Source organism: Budorcas taxicolor, chromosome 3, assembly GCF_023091745.1.
Source record: "Budorcas taxicolor isolate Tak-1 chromosome 3, Takin1.1, whole genome shotgun sequence".
NCBI lineage: Eukaryota > Metazoa > Chordata > Mammalia > Artiodactyla > Bovidae > Budorcas > Budorcas taxicolor.
The window spans coordinates 95,622,595-95,645,590 of NC_068912.1; the positions used below are offsets into that span (position 1 = coordinate 95,622,595).

Below are 22,996 nucleotides of genomic sequence, written 5' to 3' on the forward strand. Positions count from 1 at the left end.
ATGAAGTAAATATAAATATTTTCTCCTTAATTGTATAAACAATGCCTAACCTAGCTTGTTTTTGGTCATTCTTGTCGTTGTTCCTATTCGAGCCCCCACCCATTAATTTACTTTAACTTCAGGGTGAGAGGAAAGGTATTTTAGAACTGAGCCTATAGTTCTTATGTTGGAGAAAAGTTATACAATAATGATATTTAACAGGAGCATTTCTTATGCTCCCTCACTACTGTTCCTACTGAGGAGGAAAACAGTGACTATATGTGTGTGTGTGTGTGTATATATATATATATATATATATATATATATGTAATATACATTAAGTCAGAGAAAGAAATCCAAATTCTTTAGAATTATTTCTCCTCTCATTAGTTTGTTGAATGTGTATCTCCTGTGATAAAGTATTGAACTCAGCAGATGATACAACCAATAAAAACACAAATGTGAGCTTCATAATTATTGGTAGTGGTGAGAAGTTAGAACTAGTCTGAGGTAGTAAAACGTGCTCTGAGTTGAAAAATATTTAATCTGAGATATGAAGGATAATTTAGCTAGAAGAAAGGTGAAATTTGGGAATGGGATGGGAAGGAAAGATTGTTCTTGGAAGGAATGGTTAAGGTTATTTGTTTATTTGGTTTAGGAATGGTAAAGTTTTCAGAATAGTTTTTGTGAAAGTGTAGTCAGTTAATGACTGGGTAAGTAAATCAGAGTGGGTTAAGAAAATACTGTAATTCAGAAGAGTTTAAATGATGTTTTACCAATGTAGTAAGAGCACAAGACAAAAAAATAATTGAATGATATGTGTGATACTACTATGAGAGGGAAAGTAAGGTGGCTTTCACTCAGTGGGAGAGATTTTGTGAAAGAATTAGAACTTAAGTTAGTCCTTGATGCACAGGTAGATAAATATGACGTGAAGAACAACACAAGCCAAGTACAGAGTAGATCTTTAGTGGTAATTTGTAGTGATTTGGTTGATGATAATCCTTTTTTGTCAATATTTCAGTGACTATGGAGGTGAGACTATATCAGGACCTGCATTTGATCCAGCAAGTCACCCAGCTCCAGCTCCTGCTCCCTCTTCCTCTTCAGCATTTCGACCTGTAATGCCATCTAGGCAAATTGTAGAAAGGCAACCGCGGATGCTGGACTTCAGGGTTGAGTACAGAGACAGAAATGTTGATGTGGTACTTGAAGACAGCTGTACTGTTGGTAAGGTTTTTCCTGCCATATAGCCGTCACAAATAAAAAATTTATTAGGTAAACATTCAGCTCATATTCTTTTCTTTTGAGTTGACTGCTATACCACGAGGGGGTAAAAAAACCGGATTGATGTTGTTCCATATATATTATTGTGTTCTAATTTTAAATACTGTCTTGATATTGAGGTAAGTTTGAGAAGAAAGTTTTTTTGTTCTACATATACAGAATGGTATATGAAGCTGTTTCAGGGCAGATACAAACCAAACATCTCAGAGCTTAAAAAAAAATAACAAAATTATTAAGTACATTGATAACAGACTTTTTAGCTGAAGTACCCTCATTTTTAATACTGATTAATGAGCGATCACTTTTTCTCCCTGGTGGCTGAATAAATGCTTTAGCGTTATTCTTTCAAAGGAGACTCACCTGTGGCGGATTCAGGCTGAAGTATGGCAAAACCAATACAATATTGTAAAGTAAATAAATAAAGAAATAAATAAAACAAAAGGGGAAAAATAAAAGAGATGTCTAAAATCAACCATTTTAAAAGAAAAAAATTTTTTAAAAAAAGATACAAAGTTTGTACAAATATCATATGACTTCCAACTGAATAAAAATATAATGTACCCTAAAAAAAAAGAGACTCAAAGTGTATGCCTGCCATTTTAAGACAAACTTTACCAAAATTCTGTAGAGAAACTATGTTGAATTCATATTTGATTCAGATTATTTGATCCATGTTTGTTGTAGAACCAGAAATTGTATTTTTATTTTAATAGAATTTTGCTTTAAATCTAAATTTTAGATATTTTTGAAATTTTGCTTTTCTTCATTTTTGGGGTGATTCTTATTTAATTTTGTTAATTGAAGTACATTAAGAGAAAAGCAAGCCTGTTAAAACTGATCAGATAGTTATTCCTTTACTTAAATCCATTAAGAAACTTGGAGGATAAAATTCAATTCTTTTAACATGGCCTGTAAGTCCCTGCTTGACCAGACACTGCTGCATTTCTAGTTTTCATCTGTTATCACTCTCCTTCTTACTCACCATGCCCAACTTGTAATGGACTTCTTTTGGTTCACTGAATAGGTTATACCTAATAGGGCATTTGGGCTTGTTCTTTTCTTTGCCTAAATTCCTCTACATGTAAATGAAATATGTACAGTATAGCTTTATTAACAGTAGCTACATTGTTGTACAGCTGCTGCTGCTAAGTCGCTTCAGTCATGTCCGACTCTGTGCGACCCCATAGATGGCAGCCCATCAGGCTCCTCTGTCCCTGGGATTCTCCAGGCAAGAACACTGGAGTGGGTTGCCATTTCCTTCTCCAATGCATGAAAGTGGGAAGTAAAAGGAAAGTCACTCAGTTGTGTCCGACTCTTAGCGACCCCACGGACTGCAGCCTACCAGGCTCCTCCATCCATGGGAGTTTCCAGGCAAGAGTACTGAAGTGGGTTCACTTGTAGAAGTGAAACTCTGTATCCATTGAAATGCAACTCCCTGGCTGTTGTCATTCTGTTTTCTGCTTCTGTGAGTTTGACTACTTTAAATACATTATATAAGTGGAATCATGCAGCATTTGTGTTTCTGAATTACTTCACTTAGTATGATATCCTCAAGGTTTATCCATGTTGTAACATATTACAGGATTTCCTTTTTTAAAGCTGAGTAATATTCCAGATGTTCAAGCTGGTTTTAGAAAAGGCAGAGGAACCAGAGGTCAAATTGCCAACACCCGCTGGATCATCAAACAAGCAAGAGAGTTCCAGAAAAACATCTGTTTCTGCTTTATTGACTATGCCAAAGCCTTTGACTGTGTGGATCACAATAAACTGTGGAAAATTCTGAAAGAGATGGGAATACCAGACCACCTGACCTGCCTCTTGAGAAACCTATATACAGGTCAGGAAGCAACAATTAGAACTGGACATGGAACAACAGACTGGTTCCCAGTAGGAAGAGGAGTACATCAAGGCTGTATATTGTCACCCTGCTTATTTAACTTATATACAGAGTACATCATGAGAAACGCTGGACTGGAAGAAACACAAGCTGGAATCAAGATTGCCGGGAGAAATATCAATAACCTCAGATATGCAGGTGACACCACCCTTATGGCAGAAAGTGAAGAGGAACTAAAAAGCCTCTTGATGAAAGTGAAAGAGGAGAGCGAAAAAGTTGGCTTAAATCTCAACATTCAGAAAACGAAGATCATGGCATCTGGTCCCATCACTTCATGGGAAATAGATGGGCAAACAGTAGAAACAGTGTCAGACTTTATTGTTTTGGGCTCCAAAATCACTGCAGATGGTGACTGCAGCCATGAAATTAAAAGACGTTTACTCCTTGGAAGGAAAGTTATGACCAACCTAGATAGCATATTCAAAAGCAGAGACATTACTTTGCCGACTAAGGTCCGTCTAGTCAAGGCTATGGTTTTTCTAGTCATCATGTATGGATGTGAGAGTTGGACTGTGAAGAAAGCTGAGTGCCGAAGAATTGATGCTTTTGAACTGTGGTGTTGGAGAAGACTCTTGAGAGTCCCTTGGACTGCAGGGAGATCCAACCAATCCATTCTAAAGGAGATCAGTCCTGGGTGTTCTTTGGAAGGAATGATGCTAAAGCTGAAACTCCAGTACTTTGGCCACCTCATGTGAAGAGTTGACTCATTGGAAAAGACTCTGATGCTGGGAGGGATTGGGGGCAGGAGGAGAAGGGGACAACAGAGCATGAGAGGATGGCATCACTGACTCGATGGACGTGAGTCTGAGTGAACTCCTGGAGTTGGTGATGGACAGGGAGGCCTGGCGTGCTGCAATTCATGGGGTCGCAAAGAGTCGGACACGACTGAGCGACTGAACTGAATTGAATATTCCATTGTGTGTGTGTACCATATTTTCTTTATCTGTTCATCTGTTTATGGACATTTAGGTTGTTTCCACTTCTTGGCTATTATAAATAATGCTGCTGTGAACATGGGATTGCAAATATCTCTTTAGACTCTACTTTCAATTCTTTGTGTGTGTGTGTTGGTTTTTTCTCTGTTTTTTTTGTTTTTATTTTCTGTATTTCATTTTATTGGAGTATAGTTGATTTACAGTGTTGCATTAGTTTTAGGTGTACAGCAAAAGTGATTCAGTTATATGTATATATATATTTTTTTTTTTTTTTTAAGGTTCTTTTCTCAGATAGGCTATCATAGAATATTGAGTAGAGTTCCCTGTGCTATACAGTAGATCCTTGTTGGTTATCCATTAATATCTTATATATAGTAGTGTATATGTATTCATTCCAGGGTTCTAGTTTATTGCCACCCCTCCCCATCCCTTTGCTAACTGTAAGTTTGTTTTCAGTATCTGTGAGTTCATTTCTGTTTGGTAAATACATTCTTTTTTTTTTAAAGTAGATTCCACATATAAATGATATCATATGATATTTGCCTCACTTCACTTAGTATGATAATCTCTAGGTCCATCAATGTTGCTGCAAATGGCATTATTTCATGCTTTTATATGGCTGAGGAATATTCCCTAGTAGCTTAGCAGTAAAAAAAATCTGCCTGCCCGTGCAGGAGACGTGGGTTCAATTTCTGGGTCAGGAAGATCCCCTGGAGAAGGAAATGGCAACCCATTCCAGTATTCTTGCCTAGGAAATACTATGGACAGAGAATCATGGTGGGCTGTAGCCCATGGGGTCGCAAAAAATGAGACCCGACTTAGGGACTAAACAACAACAAATATTCCATTGTATATAGGTACCACATCTTCTTTATCCGTTCCTCTGTCAATAGACTTTTAGGTGTGTTCTTCTGGGTTAATACCCAGAAATGGCCTTGCTGGATCATATGTTATTTCTGTTTTTAATGTTTGAGCAGCTTCTGTATTTTTTTGCATAGTGGCTGAACATTTTACATTTCCAGCAATAGTACACAAGTATTCCTTCCAGTTTTTCCACATTACCAGTGCTTGTCATTTTCTGATATTTTGTTTTTGTTTTTATAATGACCATCTTAACATGTTTGAGTGACATCTCATTGTAGTTTTGATTTACAGTTCATGATGATTGAGCATTTTTTATATAGCTGTTGATCATTTGTATGTCTTTGGAGAAATGTTTGTTCAAGTCCTGTGCCAAGTTTTAAATTGGATTATTTAACTTTATTGCTATTTAGTTGTGAGTTTATTTGTTTTGAATATTAACCCCATAACAGATATGTAGTTTGCAAATATTTTCTCCCATTCTGTAGGTTCCTTTTACTCTGTTATGTCTTAAGCTGTACAGAAGCTTTTTAGTTGAATTTAGTGCCACCAGTCTATTTTTATATTTGTTGTCTATGCTTCTGGTGTCATATATCCAATAATCATTGCCAAGATAAATATTATGGAGTTTTTCCTTTATCTTTTCTTCTAGGAGTTTTGCAGTTTCAGATTTTTAACCCATTTTGAGGTAATTTTTGGGTATGGTATAAGATAAACGTCTAATTTCATTCTTTTGCATGCAGCTATCCAATTTTGCCCACGCTATTTGTTAAAGAGACTGTTTATAATGTAGACTTGGTACCCTTGGCAAAGATCATTTGACTTATGTGTGGGTTTTGTTCTGGACTTTATTTTGTTCTCCTCTTCATGCCAGTCCTGGGCTGTTTTGATTACTTTGTAAAATTTCTTGAAGTCAGTAAGTGTGAAGCCTCAAGTTTCATTCTTCTTTCTCAAGATTGTTTTGGCTATTTAGGGTCCTTTGTGGTTCCATATGAATTTTAGTATTGTTTTTATTTGAGATCTTTCTACTTTTTAAAATGTAGGAATCTATTGCTAGAAACTTTCCTCTTAGTATGGCTTTCCATAAGTTTTGGTAATGTTATGTTTTCATTTGTCTGATGATATTTTCTACTTCTCTTTATTTCTTCTTTGGCCTATTGGTTGTTCAAGCATTAAATTGTTTAATATCTACATATTTGTGAATTTTCTGGGGTAGAGGACATATTAGGTGGTGGTGGTTGTTTAGTCACTAAGTCATGTCCACCTTTTGTGACCCCATGGTCTGTAGCCCTCCAGGCTCCTCCATCCATGAGATTTCCCAGACAAGAATACTAGAGTGGGTTACCATTTCCTTTTCCAGAGGATCTTCCCGACCCAGGGATCAAACCTGCATCTCCTGCATTTGCAGGTGGACTCTTTACCTCTCAGCTGCCTGGGAATCCTGCCATATTAGGTTACAAACAAGTTAACAGATTTAAGAAGACTGAAATCATACCACGAATGTTTTCCAACCACAGTATAATGAAACTGAAAGTCAGCAGCATTTTCCTTTATGCTTTTCTTCTTAAATTTATTATCTGTCCTGAGCATGTTCTTTGTGTGCTTAAGAGGATGTGTATTCTGGTGCTGTTGGGTGTTATGGTTTGTACATGTCTATTAGTTCCATTTTGTCTACAATTTTTGTTCAAGTCCTTATTGATTTTCTCTGTGGAAGTTTTATCCACTATTGAAATCCTCTGCTATTTTTGTGTTGTTGTATACTTCTCCCCTTGATTCTTTCCTTGTTTGCTTTGTAAATTGGGTTCTTTGATGTTGAGTACATATATGCTCATAATTGATATGTCCTCCTGGTGAATAGCTTCTTTTATCATTATATAATATTTTCTCGCAACATTTTTTTCTTTTCTTAGATTGAAGGATAATTGATTTACAGCATTGTGTTAATCTCAGGTATGCAGTATAGTTTTTCAGTGTTTTTGTAGATTATGTTCCCCTATAGATTTTTACAATGTATTTGGTGTAATTCCCAGTGCTGTGCAGTTTTCTTATTTCATGCATGCTGTTGCTGCTAAGTCACTTCAGTCGTGTCTGACTCTGTGACCCCATAGAGGGCAGCCCACCAGGCTCCCTCGTCCCTGGGATTCTCCAGGCAAGTAGTGTGTTAATCCCATACTCCTAATTTTTCTTCCCTGGCTCCCTCTCCCCATTTTTAGCCATAAGTTTTTTTCTATGTCTTTGGGTCTCTTTCTGTTTTGTATATACATTCATTTGTATTAGATTTTTAGATTCCACATATAAGTTTGTCTTTCTCTGTCTTATTTCACCAAGTATAATATTCTCTGGATCTATCCATGTTTCTGCTGCTGCTGCTGCTAAGTTGCTTCAGTCGTGTCCGACTCTGTGCGACCCCATAGATGGCAGCCCACCAGGCTCCCCCATCCCTGGGATTCTCCAGGCAAGAACACTGGAGTGGGTTGCCATTACCTTCTCCAGTGCATGAAAGTGAAAAGTGAAAGTGAAGTCGCTCAGTTGTGTCCAACTCTTCGAGACCCCATGGACTGCAGCCCACCAGGCTCCTCCATCCATGGGATTTTCCAGGCAAGAGTACTGGAGTGGGGTGCCATTGCCTTTCTCTGGATCTATCCATGTTTCTGCAGATGATAGCATTTCATACTTTTTTATGGCTGAATAGTACGTGTGTGTGTGTGTGTGTGTGTGTGTGTGTGTGTGTGTGTGTGTGTTTGTGGGAGTGGGAGAGAGGGATAGGGAGAGCAAGGGATTGCCTTCATTTAGTTGTCTGTTTTTGGACCATTTACACAGAATGTCTTTTCTCATTCTTTCAGTTTCAGCCTGTATGTGTTCATGAAGCTAGAGTCTCCTATAGACAGTATATGAGCTTCCCAGGTGGCTCAGTGGTAAAGGATCCACCTGTCAATGCAGGAGATGCCTGAGACGTGGGTTTGATTCCTGTGTCAGGAAGATACCTTTGGCAACTCACTTCAGTACTGTTACCTGGAAAATCCCAGGGACAGAGGAGCTTGATGGGCTATAGTACCTGGGGTTGCAAAGATTTGGACACAACTGAGCATATAGTTGTGGACACAATAGACAGCATATAGTTGGAGTTTGTGTTTTTAATCCATTTAGCCTGTCTATGTCTTTTGATTGATGAGTTTTATCCATTTACATTTAAAGTAATAACTGATAGGAAAGGAGTTACTGTTGGCATTTGTTAATTATTTCTTTCTGTCTTGTGGCTTTTTTATCTCTATTTTCCTGTTTTACTGTCTTCCTTTTTTTTTTTTTTTTGGTAGTGTCATTCTTTGATTCTTTTCATTTTCTTTTGTATATCTCCTTTAGGTATTTTCTTTGTACTTTCCATTGGGTTTATATAAGACATCTTACAGTTACTACAATCTATTTTAACCTAACTTCAGTCATATACAAAACCTCTGCTGTTTTATTCTCTCCTCTTTTTGGTCAGTTCAGTTCAGTTCAGTCACTCAGTCATGTTCAACTCTTTGCGACCTCATGGACTGCAGCATGCCAGGCCTCCCTGTCCATCACCAACTCCTGGAGTTAACTCAAACTCATGTCCATTGAGTCCGTGATACCATCCAACCATCTCATCCTCTGTCGTCCCCTTCTCCTCCTGCCTTCAATCTTTCCCAGCATCAGAGTCTTTAAAATGAGTCAGTTCTTCATATCAGGTGGCCAAAGTATTGGAGTATCATCTTTAGCATCAGTCCTTCCAGTGAATATTCAGGACTGATTTCCTTTAGGATGGACTGGTTGGATCTCCTTGCAGTCCAAGGGATTCTCAAGAGTCTTCTCCAACACCATACTTCCAAAGCATCAATTCTTTCATGCTCAGCTTTCTTTATAGTCCAACCCTCACACCTGTACATGACTAGTGGTAAAACCATAGCTTTGACTAGACGGACCTTTGTTGGCAAAGTAATGTCTTTGCTTTTTAATATGCTGTCTAGGTTGGTCATAACTTTCCTTCCAAGGAGCAAGTGTCTTTTAATTTCATGGCTGCAATCACCATCTGCAGTGATTATGGAGGCCCCCCCCCCCCAAAATAAGTCTATCACTTTTTCCACTGTTTCCCTATCTATTTGCCATGAGGTGATGGGACCAGATGCCATGATCTTAGTTTTCTGAATGTTGAGCTTTAAGCCATCTTTTCCACTCTCCTCTTTACTTTCATCAAGAGGCTCTTAAATTCTTCTCTTTCTGCCATAATGGTGGTGTCATTTGCACATCAGATGTTATTGATATTTCTCCCAACAATCTTGTCTAGTTTTGCTTCATCCAGCCCAGCGTTTCTCATGATGTACTCTGCATAGAAGTTAAATAAGCAGGGTGACAATACACAGTCTTGACATATTCCTTTCCTGATTTGTAACTAGTCTGTTCCATGTCCAGTTCCAGCTGTTGCTTCCTGACCTGCATACAGATTTCTCAAGAGCCGACATCCGTTGGATCATCAAAAAAGCAAGAGAGTTCCAGAAAAGCATCTATTTCTGTTTTATTGACCATGCCATAGCCTTTGACTGTGTGGATCACAACAAACTTTGGAAAATTCTTAAAAATGAAGTACCAGACCACCTGACCTGCCTGTTTTTGTTACTAATTCATAAATTGCATCTTTTCATATTATGTATACGTTAACATATTTTTAGTTATACTTATTTTTTGCAGTTTTGTCTTTTAACTCCTCTCTCAGATTAAGTGTTTTAAGTACCACTGTTAAAATATTTTGTGTTTTGTTTCTATATAGTGTCTTCTTGTTGTAACTTAGAGTACTCTCTTTAGCTTTTCTTATTAGGTTGGCCTACTGTTGATGAACTCTCTCAGCTTTTGTTTATCTGGTGAAGTCTTTATTCTGCCTTAATATTTGAAGGATAATTTTGCTGGCCATAGTATTCTTGTTTGGTCGTTTTTCACTTTGAATATATTATTCTATTCTCTTTTGACTGGAAAGGTTTCTACTGAGAAATATTAGCTGATAGTCTTGTGAAGGTTCCCTCTATGTGACAAGCTTTTCTCTTGCTGTTTCACATTTGTCTTTATCCTTTAATTGCCAGGTGACTCAGTGGTAAAGAATCTACTTGCCAATGCTGGAAACTCAGAACATGTGGGTTTGATCCCTGAATTAGGAAGATCCCCTGGAGTAGGAAATGGCAATCCATTGCAGTATTTTTGCCTGGAAAATTCCAGGGACAGAGAAGCCTGGCAGGCTACGGTCCATGGGGTTGCAGAGTTGTACATGACTGAGTGACTGAGCACACATGCACGCATTCACATCCTTTAATTTGACGGTTTGATTTTAATGTGTTTTGATGTAGATTTCTTAGGATTCATCCTTCTTGTTATCTTTTGTGCTTTATGAATCTGAATGTCTTTTCTTTCCCATATTTGGGAAGTGTTCAACCATTATTTCTTCAAATATGCTTTCTCCTTCCCTCTGTAGCTCCCATTATGTGTATATTTGTCCGTTAATGGATGACCATAAGGCCTTTGGCCTTTCTTCAGTCTTTTTTATCCTTCATTTTATTTCTCTGGATAATTTCAAGTGACATGTTTTAGCACATAGATTCTTTTTGTTAATCAAGTCTATTGTTGGGCCTCTTTAGTGACATGTTCAATTCACTTATTATATTTTTCAGCTCCAGGATTTATGTTTGATTCTTTTTTATAGTTTTTAAATTTTTGTATTATCTCTTTGCTGATATTTAAAATGAGCTTGCATTTTTAAAATCACGAAACTCATCTACTGATATTAAAAGTAATTTTATTTATCTTTACAGTAGTATTGTAATTAGTTAGAATTGACCATGCTTATTGCTCATATGTATTTTCAGTAATATTGCTAAGTTATCCTTGGTATATTAGGAGGGTATTAGCCGGCCTTTACTTTCTTAGCATAATGATGAATGTATTCACTGTAATTAGAGAAGTAACTCAGTGTCATATCTTACTTTCTCTTTTAAATCATAAAATTCTATCAAATTTTTATCTATTTTAAGAATACTAGAATACAGTTCTGTATTAAATAAATTTTAACTGCTATTGTATAGCATGTGACTGAGTAGTTAATAGTGTTTCTTTCAAATTGACCTGATTCTTTTTGTTGTGGGAGACCTGAGTACTATCCCTGGGTCAGGAAGATCCCCTGGAGAAGAAAATGGCAATCCACTCCAGTATTCTTGCCTTGAAGATCTCATGGATGGAGGAGGAGCCTGGTGGATTATAGTCCATAGGGTTGCAAAGAGTCAGACATGCCTGAGCGACTTCAGTTTTTTGTTGTTGAAGTATTTGGGATATGATGAAAGTTCATGGATATTTTAATCACTTGAACCACTTTTTATTGGTTCACTCAGTTGGAGTCAGTTTTGTGTCCCTGCTCATTTCAAAGATGGTGATGAAAATGTTCACTTCTCGATTATATATGTTAAAATTATACTTTAATTCTATCCTAGTTTGGAGAATGTGAACTATTTTAAAGCTTTGTTATAGAAATATATGATAGAGTTTCTAGGGGTCACATTTTATAAACTCTTAGTCTTTTAATTAACTGTAAAAATGGACTTCTATTGTAGTATTATAGAGTAGAAGCATTTGTGTTATCATTCATTTTGAAAACAGATACAATTTAAGTAGCTACATACATTTTATAAATGGAACTTGATTCCAAATAAATTGTAAGCCAGATACTATTATTGTATGATATGTATCTTTCTACTACTTGTCCACACTGTTCCAATTTTTTATTTGTTCTGGATTATAGTTATTCTCTTATTATGAACTATATACCAGTTAAATAGTCACATCATGCATATTTTCTTTGTTCATTGTTGGTTTGTTGATATGCATCACTGTGGAAGGCACACTCAGGGATATTTGGAATTGTTGGAAGTTTTTTTTTTTTTCCTTTCACTCTTTTGATTAAGTTCTCTTAGTTTCATGGTATCACTTGAATTCCTCCTTTATTTTGATCCCTTATGTTGCAGTTCAAGAATTAATTTCTTTAATTAGTTACTGTAACAATTCCTCCCTCTATTTCTATTCTTTCAGTTTCTTCCTTCCTGTAGTCTGTCTTACATAGTTTTCCTATGGTGATCTTTTATAATCTTTCTAAATCTCCTCATATCCTTGGTTGGTACCTTACTTTCTATATTCTGTTTGACTTTGTTCTTTCTTGTTTTAGTTTTCTGGTAAGCGTACACTCATCTATCAATATGATGAGTAAATATCTCCCTTTATGAAGCCCTTCCTAACCACTGTGGACATAGTTACTTTGATTCATCTCCTATGATATCATAAAATTTTGTGTATACCTTCAAAATTGATATTAAAACATCTTACTCTTTTTTTGTGTTTTGGTTTTCCCTTGTGAATGTTAACTTCTCAAACACAGAGACCAAGTTCTATTTTTTTCTCTGAATCCTTCCTCTAAATGCAATATTTAGCATAGAGTGGTATCAGTTGAGAAAATGTATGTCTCGGTAAATGAGCATGTGTATAAATGTGTATGCACATTAATTCATCTACTGCAGGAAATTTAAAAAATAGACACATGAAATTTTATGCGACTTTCCAATGTAATTGTTAGTTTTCAGCTGTTGACCATCTTACTGTTATTAAAGAGTTGGACAAATACTACTTTTCCTGTATCTCTCTCTCTCTCTCTCTCTCTATATATATATATATATATATATGTATATGTATATGTAAATAAATACTAAAGTACAGAGAGATGCTAATAAGATAATGCCATTCCCGTGTTATTACCAGGAAGAGTTTACAAAATATAAAAGTAAGCCTAAAGGCAGCCAAGAACTTTATATCAGAGTGACACCTAGTGGTAATTGTATTGGTCTGTTAATATTTTTGGGTCCTTTTTATTACTGTAGTTTCATTTTATTACAAAATTGTTTGAATTTTCTTGAATAAACTTAAAGAATTATTTTAAAGCAGTAATACTATCTAGTGTGAAGTAGTTTCACCTTGAAGATAGGAGTTATTGTATATTTTTATGTCTAAGATCTAGCAATGGACATACAGGTATTTGTTCAATACAGTTTGTTCATTAAAGTCTGTCTGCAAACCTGCTTTTGCTGGGCCTGTTCAGCATAGCCTTAAGTTCCATTTTTGGAGTGTAGCAGAAAAATAGGTTTGTTGTGAGGTGAACCGTTGGCCTTATTTATTTCTTTTTAATTTTCTTTCTTTAAAAAGAGCTTTTAATCCTTTTATTATGTTGGATGCCATTTTGGTGTAAAAGTGTTTGAGTATGGAGTTAAAACATTTACCAAGTGCATTTGAACCGAAAAAAAATAGTTTGGAATATTTCAAACCAGTTTTTGTCTTGAATATATGAACTTATTTTCTGGTCTTGACTCTTAAATGCAGGTAAATTCTGTAATTTTGTTGTTGTTATCAGTACATGTAGAAAGAAATAGTAGCAACCTTTTTTGCCTCATATGTATGAATCAGCATGAAGCAAGAGAACTGATCATAGCTTATACTTTTGAAGAGGAAAGATAGCAAATGTTGTCTATTAGTAATATTTTTCTTTGGTCCATCAGCAAATTCATGTCTGTTATCACCATGTTAACAATTATGTACTCCTAATTATTTATAAAATCATTTTTCAAGTTTTATTGAGTTATAATTGACATAGAGCACTGTTTAAGGTGTGAAGCATAATGATTTGAGTTATATACATCATATAAAGTCAATTTGAAGTCTAAATAAGCATCATTCCATACTGGTCTTACTGTGCATAATTTATTTTTATTTATGCATTAGCAGTTTTTAAAAATTTAGCCCCACATTTTTAGATACTGTGCTTTAGTAAACATTTTAAAAATAGAGATGTATATAAATCATCATTTGTGCCTTTGGCGAGTCATAATCTTTTTGCTGGTTGAGGATCTTGTCTCAGTGCTGATGAATGCTGATTGATTAGGGTGTCGGTTGCTGAAGGTTGGCTTGCCTGTGACAGTTTCTTAAAATAAGACAACAGTGAAGTTTTCCACATCAATTTCCACATCTTCTTTTCACAAATGATTTCTCTGTAGTGTGTGATGCTGTTTGATAGCATTTACCCACAGTGAACTTCTTTCAAAATTGGAATGAATCTTCTCAATCCCTGCCAGTGCTTTATCAACTAAGGGTATGTAATATTCTAAGTCCTTTGCTGTCATTTCAGCATCTTCACTGCATCTTCACTAGTAGTAGATTTTATCTCAAAAAACCACTCTCTTTGCTCATGCATTAGAAGCAGCTCTTCCTTTGTTCAAGTTTTACCATGAGATGGCAACAGTTCAGTCACATCTTCAGGCTCTACTTCTCATTCTGGTTCTCTTCCTATTGGCACCACATTGGCAGTTACTTCCTCCGCTGAAGTCTTGAACTCCACAAAGTCATCCATGATGGCTGAAATGGACTTCTTTCAAACTCCTGTTAATGTTCATATTTTGACCTCTTCCCATGAATTGTGACTATCCTTTATGGCATCTAGAATGGTGAATCTTTTCCAGAAGGCTTTGAATTTACTTTGCTCAGATCCATCAGAGGAATTATCATCTATGGCAGCTATAGCTATATGAAATGTATGTCTCAAAAAGTAAGACTTGAAATTTCGAATGACTCTTTCATCCATAGACTGCAGAATAAATGTTCTGTTGGCAGGCATGAAAACAACATGAATCTCTTTATACATCTCCATCAGAGCTCTTTTAAGACCGGGTGCATTGTCAGTGGAAAGAAATAATTTGGAAGGAATCTTTTTTTTCTGAACAGTAGGAACTCAACAGTGGGCTTAAAATATTCAGCAAATAATGTTATCAGATCTGTTTCCATCCAGGTTTTGTTGTTCCATTTATAGAGCACAAACAGAGTGCTCTATCACAGATTTACTGTGATTCTTAATGGTACTAGGATTTTCAGAATGATAAAATGACTATTGGTGGCATTAGCCCCCAACAAGAGAGTCAGCCTGTCCTTTGTAGCTTTGTAGTGAGGCATTGACATCTCCAAAATCACTGTGGATAGTGACTGCACCCATGAAATTAAAAAATGCTTGCTCCTTGGAAGAAAAGCTATGACAAACACAGACAGCATATTAAAAATCAGAGGTATCACTTTGCTGACAAAGGTCTGTCTAGTCAAAGCTATGGTTTTTCCAGTAGTCATGTAAGGATGTAAGAGTTGGACCATAAAGAAGGCTGAGTGCCAAAACAGTGATGCTTTCAAATTGTGGTACTGGAGAAGACTCTTAGCACGGAGAGATAAGAAAGCTTTCCTCAGTGATCAATGCAAAGAAATAGAGAAAAACAGTACAATGGGAAAGACTAAAGATCTCTTCAAGAAAAATTAGAGATACCTAGGGAGCATTTCATGCTAAGATCAGTACAATCAAGGACAGAAATGGTATGGACCTAACAGAAGCAGAGAATATTAAGAAGAGGCGGCAAGAATACATAGAAGAACTATACGAAAAAAGATCTTAATGACCCAGATAACCACAGTGGCGTGATCACTCACCTAGAGCCAATCATTCTGGAATGTGAAGTCAAGTAGGCCTTAGGAAGCATCACTACGAATACAGCTAGTGGAGGTGATGGAATTCCAGTTGAACTATTACAAATTCTAAAAGATGATGCTGTGAAAGTACTGCACTCAATATGTCAGCAAATTTGGAAAACTTAGCAGTGGCCACAGAACTGAAAAAGGTCAGTTTTCCTTCCAATTCCAAGGAAAGGCAATGCCAAATAATGCCAGACTACTGCACAAATTACACTTATCTCACTCGTTAGCAAAGTAACGCTCAAAATTCTCCAAGCCAGGCTTCAACAGTGTGTGCATCGAAAACTTCCAGATATTCCAGTTGGATTTAGAAAAGGCAGAGGAACCAGAGATCAAATTGCCAAAATCTGTTGGATCATTGAAAAAGCAGGAGAGTTCCAGAAAAACATCTACTTCTGCTTTATTGACTACATTAAGCCTTAGACTGTGTGAATCACAACAAACTGGAAAATTCTTCAAGAGATGAGAATACCAGACCACCTGACCTGCATCCTGAGAAATCTGTACACAGGTCAAGAAGCAACCATTAGAACCAGCCATGGAACAACAGACTGGTTCCAAATTGGGAAAGGAGTACATTAAGGCTATATATTGTCACCCTGCTTATTTAACTTATATGCAGAGTATCATGCGAAATGCCGGGCTGGATGAAGCACAAGCTGAAATCCAAGATTGCCTGGCATTTCGTGTGATACTTTGCATAGAAGTATCAATATCTCAAAAGAGAAATGTCAATAACCTCAGATATACAGATGATACCACTCTTATGGTAGAAAGTGAAGAAGAACTATAGAGCCTCTTGATGAAAGTAAAAGAGGAGAGTGAAAAAGTTGGCTTAAAACTCAACGTTCAGAAAACTTAAGATCATGGTGTTTGGTCCTATCACTTCATGGCAAATAGATGGGGAAACAATGGAAACAGTGACAGACTTTATTTTCTTTGGCTCCAAAATCACTGCAGATGGTAACTTCAGCCATGAAGTTAAAAGACACCTGGTCCTTGGAAGAAAAGTTATGACCAATCTAGACAGCATATTAAAAAGCAGACATCACTTTGCTGACAAAGGTGAGTCTAGTCAAAGCTATGTTTTTTCCTGTAGTCATGTATGAATATGAGAGTTGGACTATAAAGAAAGCTGAGTGCTGAAGAGTTGATGCTTTGGAAGTGTGGTGGTGGTGGAGAAGACTCTTGAGAGTCCCTTGGACTGCAAGGAGATTGAACCAGTCCATCCTAAAGGAGATCAGTCCTGAATATTCATTGGAAGGACTGATGCTGATGCTGAAACTCCAGTACTTTGGCCACCTGATGGAAAGAACTGACTCACTGGAAAAAACCGTGATGCTGGGAAAGATTGAAGGCAGGTGGAGAAGGGGACGACAGAGGATGAGATGGTTGGATGGCATCACTGACTTGATGGACATGAGTTTGAGCAAGCTCCCAGAGTTGGTGTGGACATGCAAGCCTGGAGTGCTGCAATGGTGTCACAAAACATCTGACAGGACTGAGTTACTGAACTGACTGAGAAGCCTCTTGAGAATCCTTTGAACTACAAGGAGATCAAACCTGTTAATCCTAAAGGAAATCAACCCTTAATATTCATTGGAAGGACTGATGGTGAACCTGAAGCTCCAATACTTTTGATACCTGATGGGAAGAGCTGACTCATAGGAAAAGCACCTGATTCTGAGAAAGATTGAAGGCAGGAGGAGCAGGGGATGACCAAGATTGAGATGGTTGGATGGCATTACTGATTCAGTGGACATGAATTTGAGCAAACTCCAGGAGATAGTGAAGCACTGGGGAGCTTGTGTGCTGGAATCCCTGGGGTCCCAAAGAGTTGGAAATGACTCAGTGACTGAACAACAACAACACTGACTTCTCTCTAGCTGTGAAAGCCCTGGGTGGAATCTTCTTCCAATATAAGGCTGTTTTGTCTATGAGAATCTGTTGTTTAGTGTATGCTTCTTCATTATCTTAACTAATGTTCTGACTGACTTGCCTTAGCTTCTACCTCAGCACTTGCAGCTTTACCTTGCATTTTGTTGTTATGGAGATGGCTTCTTTCCTTAAACTTCTTGAAGGAACCTCTGCTAGCCTCCTACTTTTCTTTTGTACTTTCGTCACCTCTCTCAACCTTCTTAGAATTGAAGAGAGTTCGGACCTTTCTCTGAATTAGGCTTTGGCTTAAGGGATTGTTGTGGTTTGATCGGTGCAGACCTCTGAATCTTCCTCTGTGTCACAAATATGGCTGTTTCACTTTCTTTCATTTGTGTATTGACTGAAATAGCACTTTTAATTTTCATTAAGAACTTTTCCTTTTCACAACTTTGATAATGTTTGTTCAAAAAGGCCTACCTAGCTTTGGGGCTGTCTTGGCTTTCTACATGTTTTCTTCACTGTGTTTAATCATTTCCAGCATTTGATTCTAAAGTGAGAGATATATGACCCTTTCTTTCACTTGAACAGTTGGAGGCCACTGTAAGGTTAATAATTGTCCTAATTTCCATACTATTGTGACTCAGGGATTAGGGAGACCCAAGGAACAGAGAGAAAGGGGAATGGCCTGATGGTGGATCAGTCAGAGTACACACAGTATTTATCAAGTTCCTAGTCTTATATGGGCGTTGTTCATAGTGCCCCCAAACAATTTCTCTAGTAGCATCAGAGGTCATTTGATCACAGATCACCATAACAAATAAAAGAGTAATGAAGAAGTCTGAAGTTTCATGAGTCTTATCAAAATATGACATAGGAATGAAGTGAGCAAATGTTGATGGAAAAATGGCACCAGTAAATTTCCTGATTGCCACAGACCTTCAATTTGTAAGAAAGGAAATAACCTGCAGAGTGCAATAAAATGAGGTAATAGCAATAGTAAATAATGTTGTACTTTCCCAGGGTCTCATGTTTAGCAATTACTGCTGAAAATTAGGAAGTAAATTTCAAAAGACTTCTGTGCAATTAGAATGGGTCATTTTATTATAGGTGTTTGCTGATTACTTTATGCTTAATATTATGCTAAGGTCTTGGGCTTTGTATAAATAAGGAATCCCTTATCCCAGAAAACTCCATCATCTATTTGGATAGAGAGAGGAAGAAGACAAAGAAAAAAGGACATTTATCTACTCATTCATTCATTTACACACATGCACACAAACATACATTGTACACCAGCTACTGTATTGACTATACTTAATTGCTGTACAACCCTTCCAACAATACTGTAAGGCAGAAGTTATTAAAACTGTTTTGAAGAGGAATAAACTGAGGGTCAGAGAATTCCTGAACCACAGATTTAGTCTTAAACAAATCTAGAATTCATGATCTTTCCAATAAAACAGTGTCAGTTATGAAAATACATACAGAGTGCTATGAGATTGTTGAAAAAGAAGCAATTCAGTTTTATTTGATGACTTGGAAATATGGGAAGGGAATAAATAGAGTTATGAGGGTGATTAGGAAAGATTACAGAGGAACCAGGCTATGAAATATTTCAGGAAATGAAATAACCAGGCTATGAGTTAAAATATGTCATGTGGACATAGGAGTTTATTCTAGTCAAGGAAAAGCACAGAAGCAGGAATAATAATGGTGTGTCTGGAGGAATATGCAATCCTGAGCATAAAGGTGGGGTTGTGGTCTTCAGTTAGCTGAAAAGTTCTCTCCTTTTCTACCAGTGACAGATTCATGCTATAGTTCCCTCTCCTGATCCTGCCTCACTTCTACCCCTGCCCTTTTATACTCATTGGCTTACTTATTTTCATGTTACCTTGAGATAGCCAGAACCTGGATCCGCACATTATAGATGTGAGAACTGACATAAGAGAGTAAGTGACTTACTGGTTCATGGAGACTAATGGTTTTGGAAGATCTGTAAAAGCTTGTCTAGCTGATCACTAAGTAAGTAGTCTTTTCCACATTTTTGTTTTAGGTTTATCTAGTGTGTGCCTAAATTCTTTTAGCAATGGGATGCTTATTAATTTTAAGGAAGTAATTCCATTGTTCAGCAGTTCTGACTAAAAATTTTTAAATAAAAACACTTCGTCAACCACATGCAAAACAGAGATATCAGCTAAATGTATTAATTTTTTTTCATTTTAAGTGACCACTTTGACCTCATTCTGCCAGGGCTTCCCTGGTAGCTCAGACAGTAAAGCATCTGCCTACAATGTGGGAGACCCAGGTTCAATCCCTGGGTCCGGAAGATCCCGTGGAGAAGGAAATGGTAACACACTCCAGTACTCTTGCCTAGAAAATCCCATGGACTGAGGAGCCTGGTAGGCTACAGTCCATGGGGTCGCAAAGAGTCAGATATGACTGAGTGACTTCACTTCACTTCACTTGACCTCGTTCTACTTTGATCTCATTCTGTTTTCAGAGAAAGAATACACAAAGTGATATATTTTCCCTCTTGATAGTTTTCCAGATATTAAAAGACAGTTCTATTTTCCCCCATTTCTTCAGGCTAAACATCTTCAGTTCATTCAGCCAGAATTGAGCACAGAATTGTGTTGAAATTAAAGTGCATGCTTTATGGGGATATAATGGATAATATTGTGACTATAGTTAGTGACACTGTATTAGGTATTTTACATTTGCTAAGACAGTAGATCTTAAAAAAGTTCTCATGGCATGGAAAAAATTTTAAGAAGGTGATTGCCAACTAGACTTATGGTGGTAATGATTTTGCAGTACATATAGCAAATCATTATGTTGGGTACTTTGGAACCACTATAATGTTATATAACAATTATATTTCAATAAAACTGGAAATAGCACATTCTTTGTGAGGCATCACTTCCAGATAGTTTCACACTTTAGATCCATGGTTCATTTTAGGATGTATCTTTTGGAACCTCCTTTTCAGGTGTTTTAGAGTCTCACAGTGAGATGGTGATTAGTTCTTGCCCTGTGCTCTCTTTCTGTCCATTATATATTGATGTATAGCAGTTGTTTTATGGTTTCTTAACAAGTTATCTTTATGTTAGATTGTGAATTCCTTGAAGATGGCCATAATTTCCTATCTTTATTGTGCCTTGGTGCTTGGCAATAGTAGGTGTTAGTTAAATATTTGTTGAGTACATTTATCAGATAATGGGATGATACTTATCAGATCAGATACCCTGATCTGATACTTAAACTTTAATGGTATCTTCTCCTGTCCATTTTCCTTTTCTTTTAGTTTGTGGGGTTTTTTTTTTTTTTTGAGAATTTCCTTTCCTATAGCTCCAATTCATATGCAGCTTGAATTTCTGATTTGCTCAGACCATTCTCCTGGCTTTCCAAAGGCCAACTTGTTTACCATCTTAGTGGGCTAAAGTCTGGAGAAGAAAAAGCAATAGGAATATGCCCTTAATGTAAGGCGTTTTTAATTATTACCTCTTCTATCAGCCAAACAATCTCTTGTAAACATAATGTATCTTGGATGGATAAAGAAGATGTGGTATACCCAATGAAATACTACTCGGTCATAAAAAGAATGAAATGTTGCCATTGGCATCAATATGGATGGACCTAGAGATGACCATACTAAGTGAAATAAGTTAGAGACAGTTATCAAGTGATAGTTTGCTTATATTTGGAATCTAAAATATGACACAAATGAACTTATTCACAAAGCAGAAACATACTTGCAGATGTAGAAAACAAACATGGTTACCAGAGGGGAAAGGAGGTAGGGGAGGGATAATTTAAGAGTTTAGGATTAGAGGATATAAATAACTATATATAAAATAGATAAACAGTAACATCCTACTATATAGCACAGAGAACTATATTCAATATCCTGCAGTAAACCATAATGGAGAAGAGTATGAAAAGGAGTATTTGTATATGTATAAATTGAGTCACTTTGCTGTATACCAGGAAGTAACACAACATTGTAAATCAATTATACTTCAATAAAAACAAACATCTTAGTGTATCTTGGTATTTTAGGATTGTTGTACTTTTGAGCTTATCCTTTGTTTTGCATACCTCTTCTGACCTTCTCTCTCATTTTAGGCAATTATGCTATTATAGGATATTAAATTGATGATAGCTCAGTTGGTTAAGAATCCACCTGCAATGCAGGAGACCCTGGTTTGATTCCTGGGTTGGGAAGATCTGCTGGAGAGGGGATAGGCTACCCACTCCAGTATTCTTGGGCTTCCCTTGTGGCTCATCTGGTAAAGAATCTGCCTGCAATACAGGAGACCTGGGTTCGATCCCTGGGTTGGGAAGATCCCTTGGAGAAGGGAAAGGCTACCCACACTGTAGTATTCTGGCCTGGAGAATTACAGGGACTGTATAGTCCATGGGATCACAAAGAGTCAGACACGACTGAGCAACTCACACTTTCACTTTTCAAGCTGAACACAAACAGATTTGGTTTGGAAATTCCTTTATATGCTTGGAAAAGAAATTCTAGTTTGGAGAGGATCAAGGAAACTTAAAATTTTAGGTTAATTCAAGTGTATGTGGTAACCAAGGAGAAATAGAGCAGATTTCCTGGCCTTCATTTCCTAGTTTGGTGATGACAATAACTCACACCCTGATTGATGCAGACTGCTGATATCAGCCTAAATTTCTCCAGATATCTTGGGCATGTAGAAACTTTGAAATTTTTGTTTTTTTTTTTTTGTTTTCCTAATCAGATTAGATCCTTTACCCCTTAACTACTCTGTTGTGGAAATATCAACCCTCATTGAGATAGTCCTATTATTTTCTCCACTTTTGGTCTTTCTCCGCTCTAGCTGTTTCTTAATAGCAATTGCTGTTCTTGCATTTGTTTATACGTTGTTTATTCACTCAGTATGCGTTTTCTACTGTGATCTAGGTATTGTATTCGATCCTAGGTATAAGATGGAGAAGAAAACAGGCATAACATTTATCTTCATAGAACTTAGTAAGGGATATAGACATAACCAATTCATTAAAAATAAATTGGAACCTATGAAAAGTTACGTATCATGAGTAGAATTAGAATCATGTCACTGCTGTGACTGAAAAAAATATAATGTACCTTGTTGTTGTTCAGTCACTGAGTTGTGTCTTACTCTTCGAGACCCCATGAACTGCAGCACACAAGGCTTCTCTGTGCCTCACTATCTCCCAGAGTTTGCTCAAACTCATGTGCATTGAGTTGGTGACGCTGTCCAACCATCTCATCCTTTGTTGCCCCTCCTTTTCTTCCTGCTCTGAGTCTTTCCCAGCGTCAGAGTCTTTTCCAATGAGTCAGCTCGTCACATCAGGTGGCCAAAGTATTGGAGCTTCAGGTTCAGCATCAGTCCTTACAGTGAATATTTAGGATTGATTTGCTTTAGGAAATCATGTACCTTTTCAACAGACTTTAAAAAATCCCATACAGTCATCTTAACAGATATGGAAAAAGCATTTAACAAAATTCAATATCCATTTGAAAGAAACTCTTCAAAATTAGGAATTAAAGGTAGATTCC

At 36.8% G+C, this 22,996-nt stretch overlaps 1 protein-coding gene across 1 annotated transcript in view; it reads left to right on the forward strand.

Annotated features, from left to right (window-relative positions):
- The window catches only part of FAF1 (Fas associated factor 1), a 487,842-nt gene that overhangs the window by 141,119 nt on the left and 323,727 nt on the right, over window positions 1–22,996 (forward strand). The window contains exon 4 of the mRNA XM_052636540.1: window positions 1,004–1,209. Within this exon, the coding sequence (XP_052492500.1) occupies window positions 1,004–1,209 (206 nt within the window). The remainder of the gene's footprint in view (window positions 1–1,003; window positions 1,210–22,996) is intronic.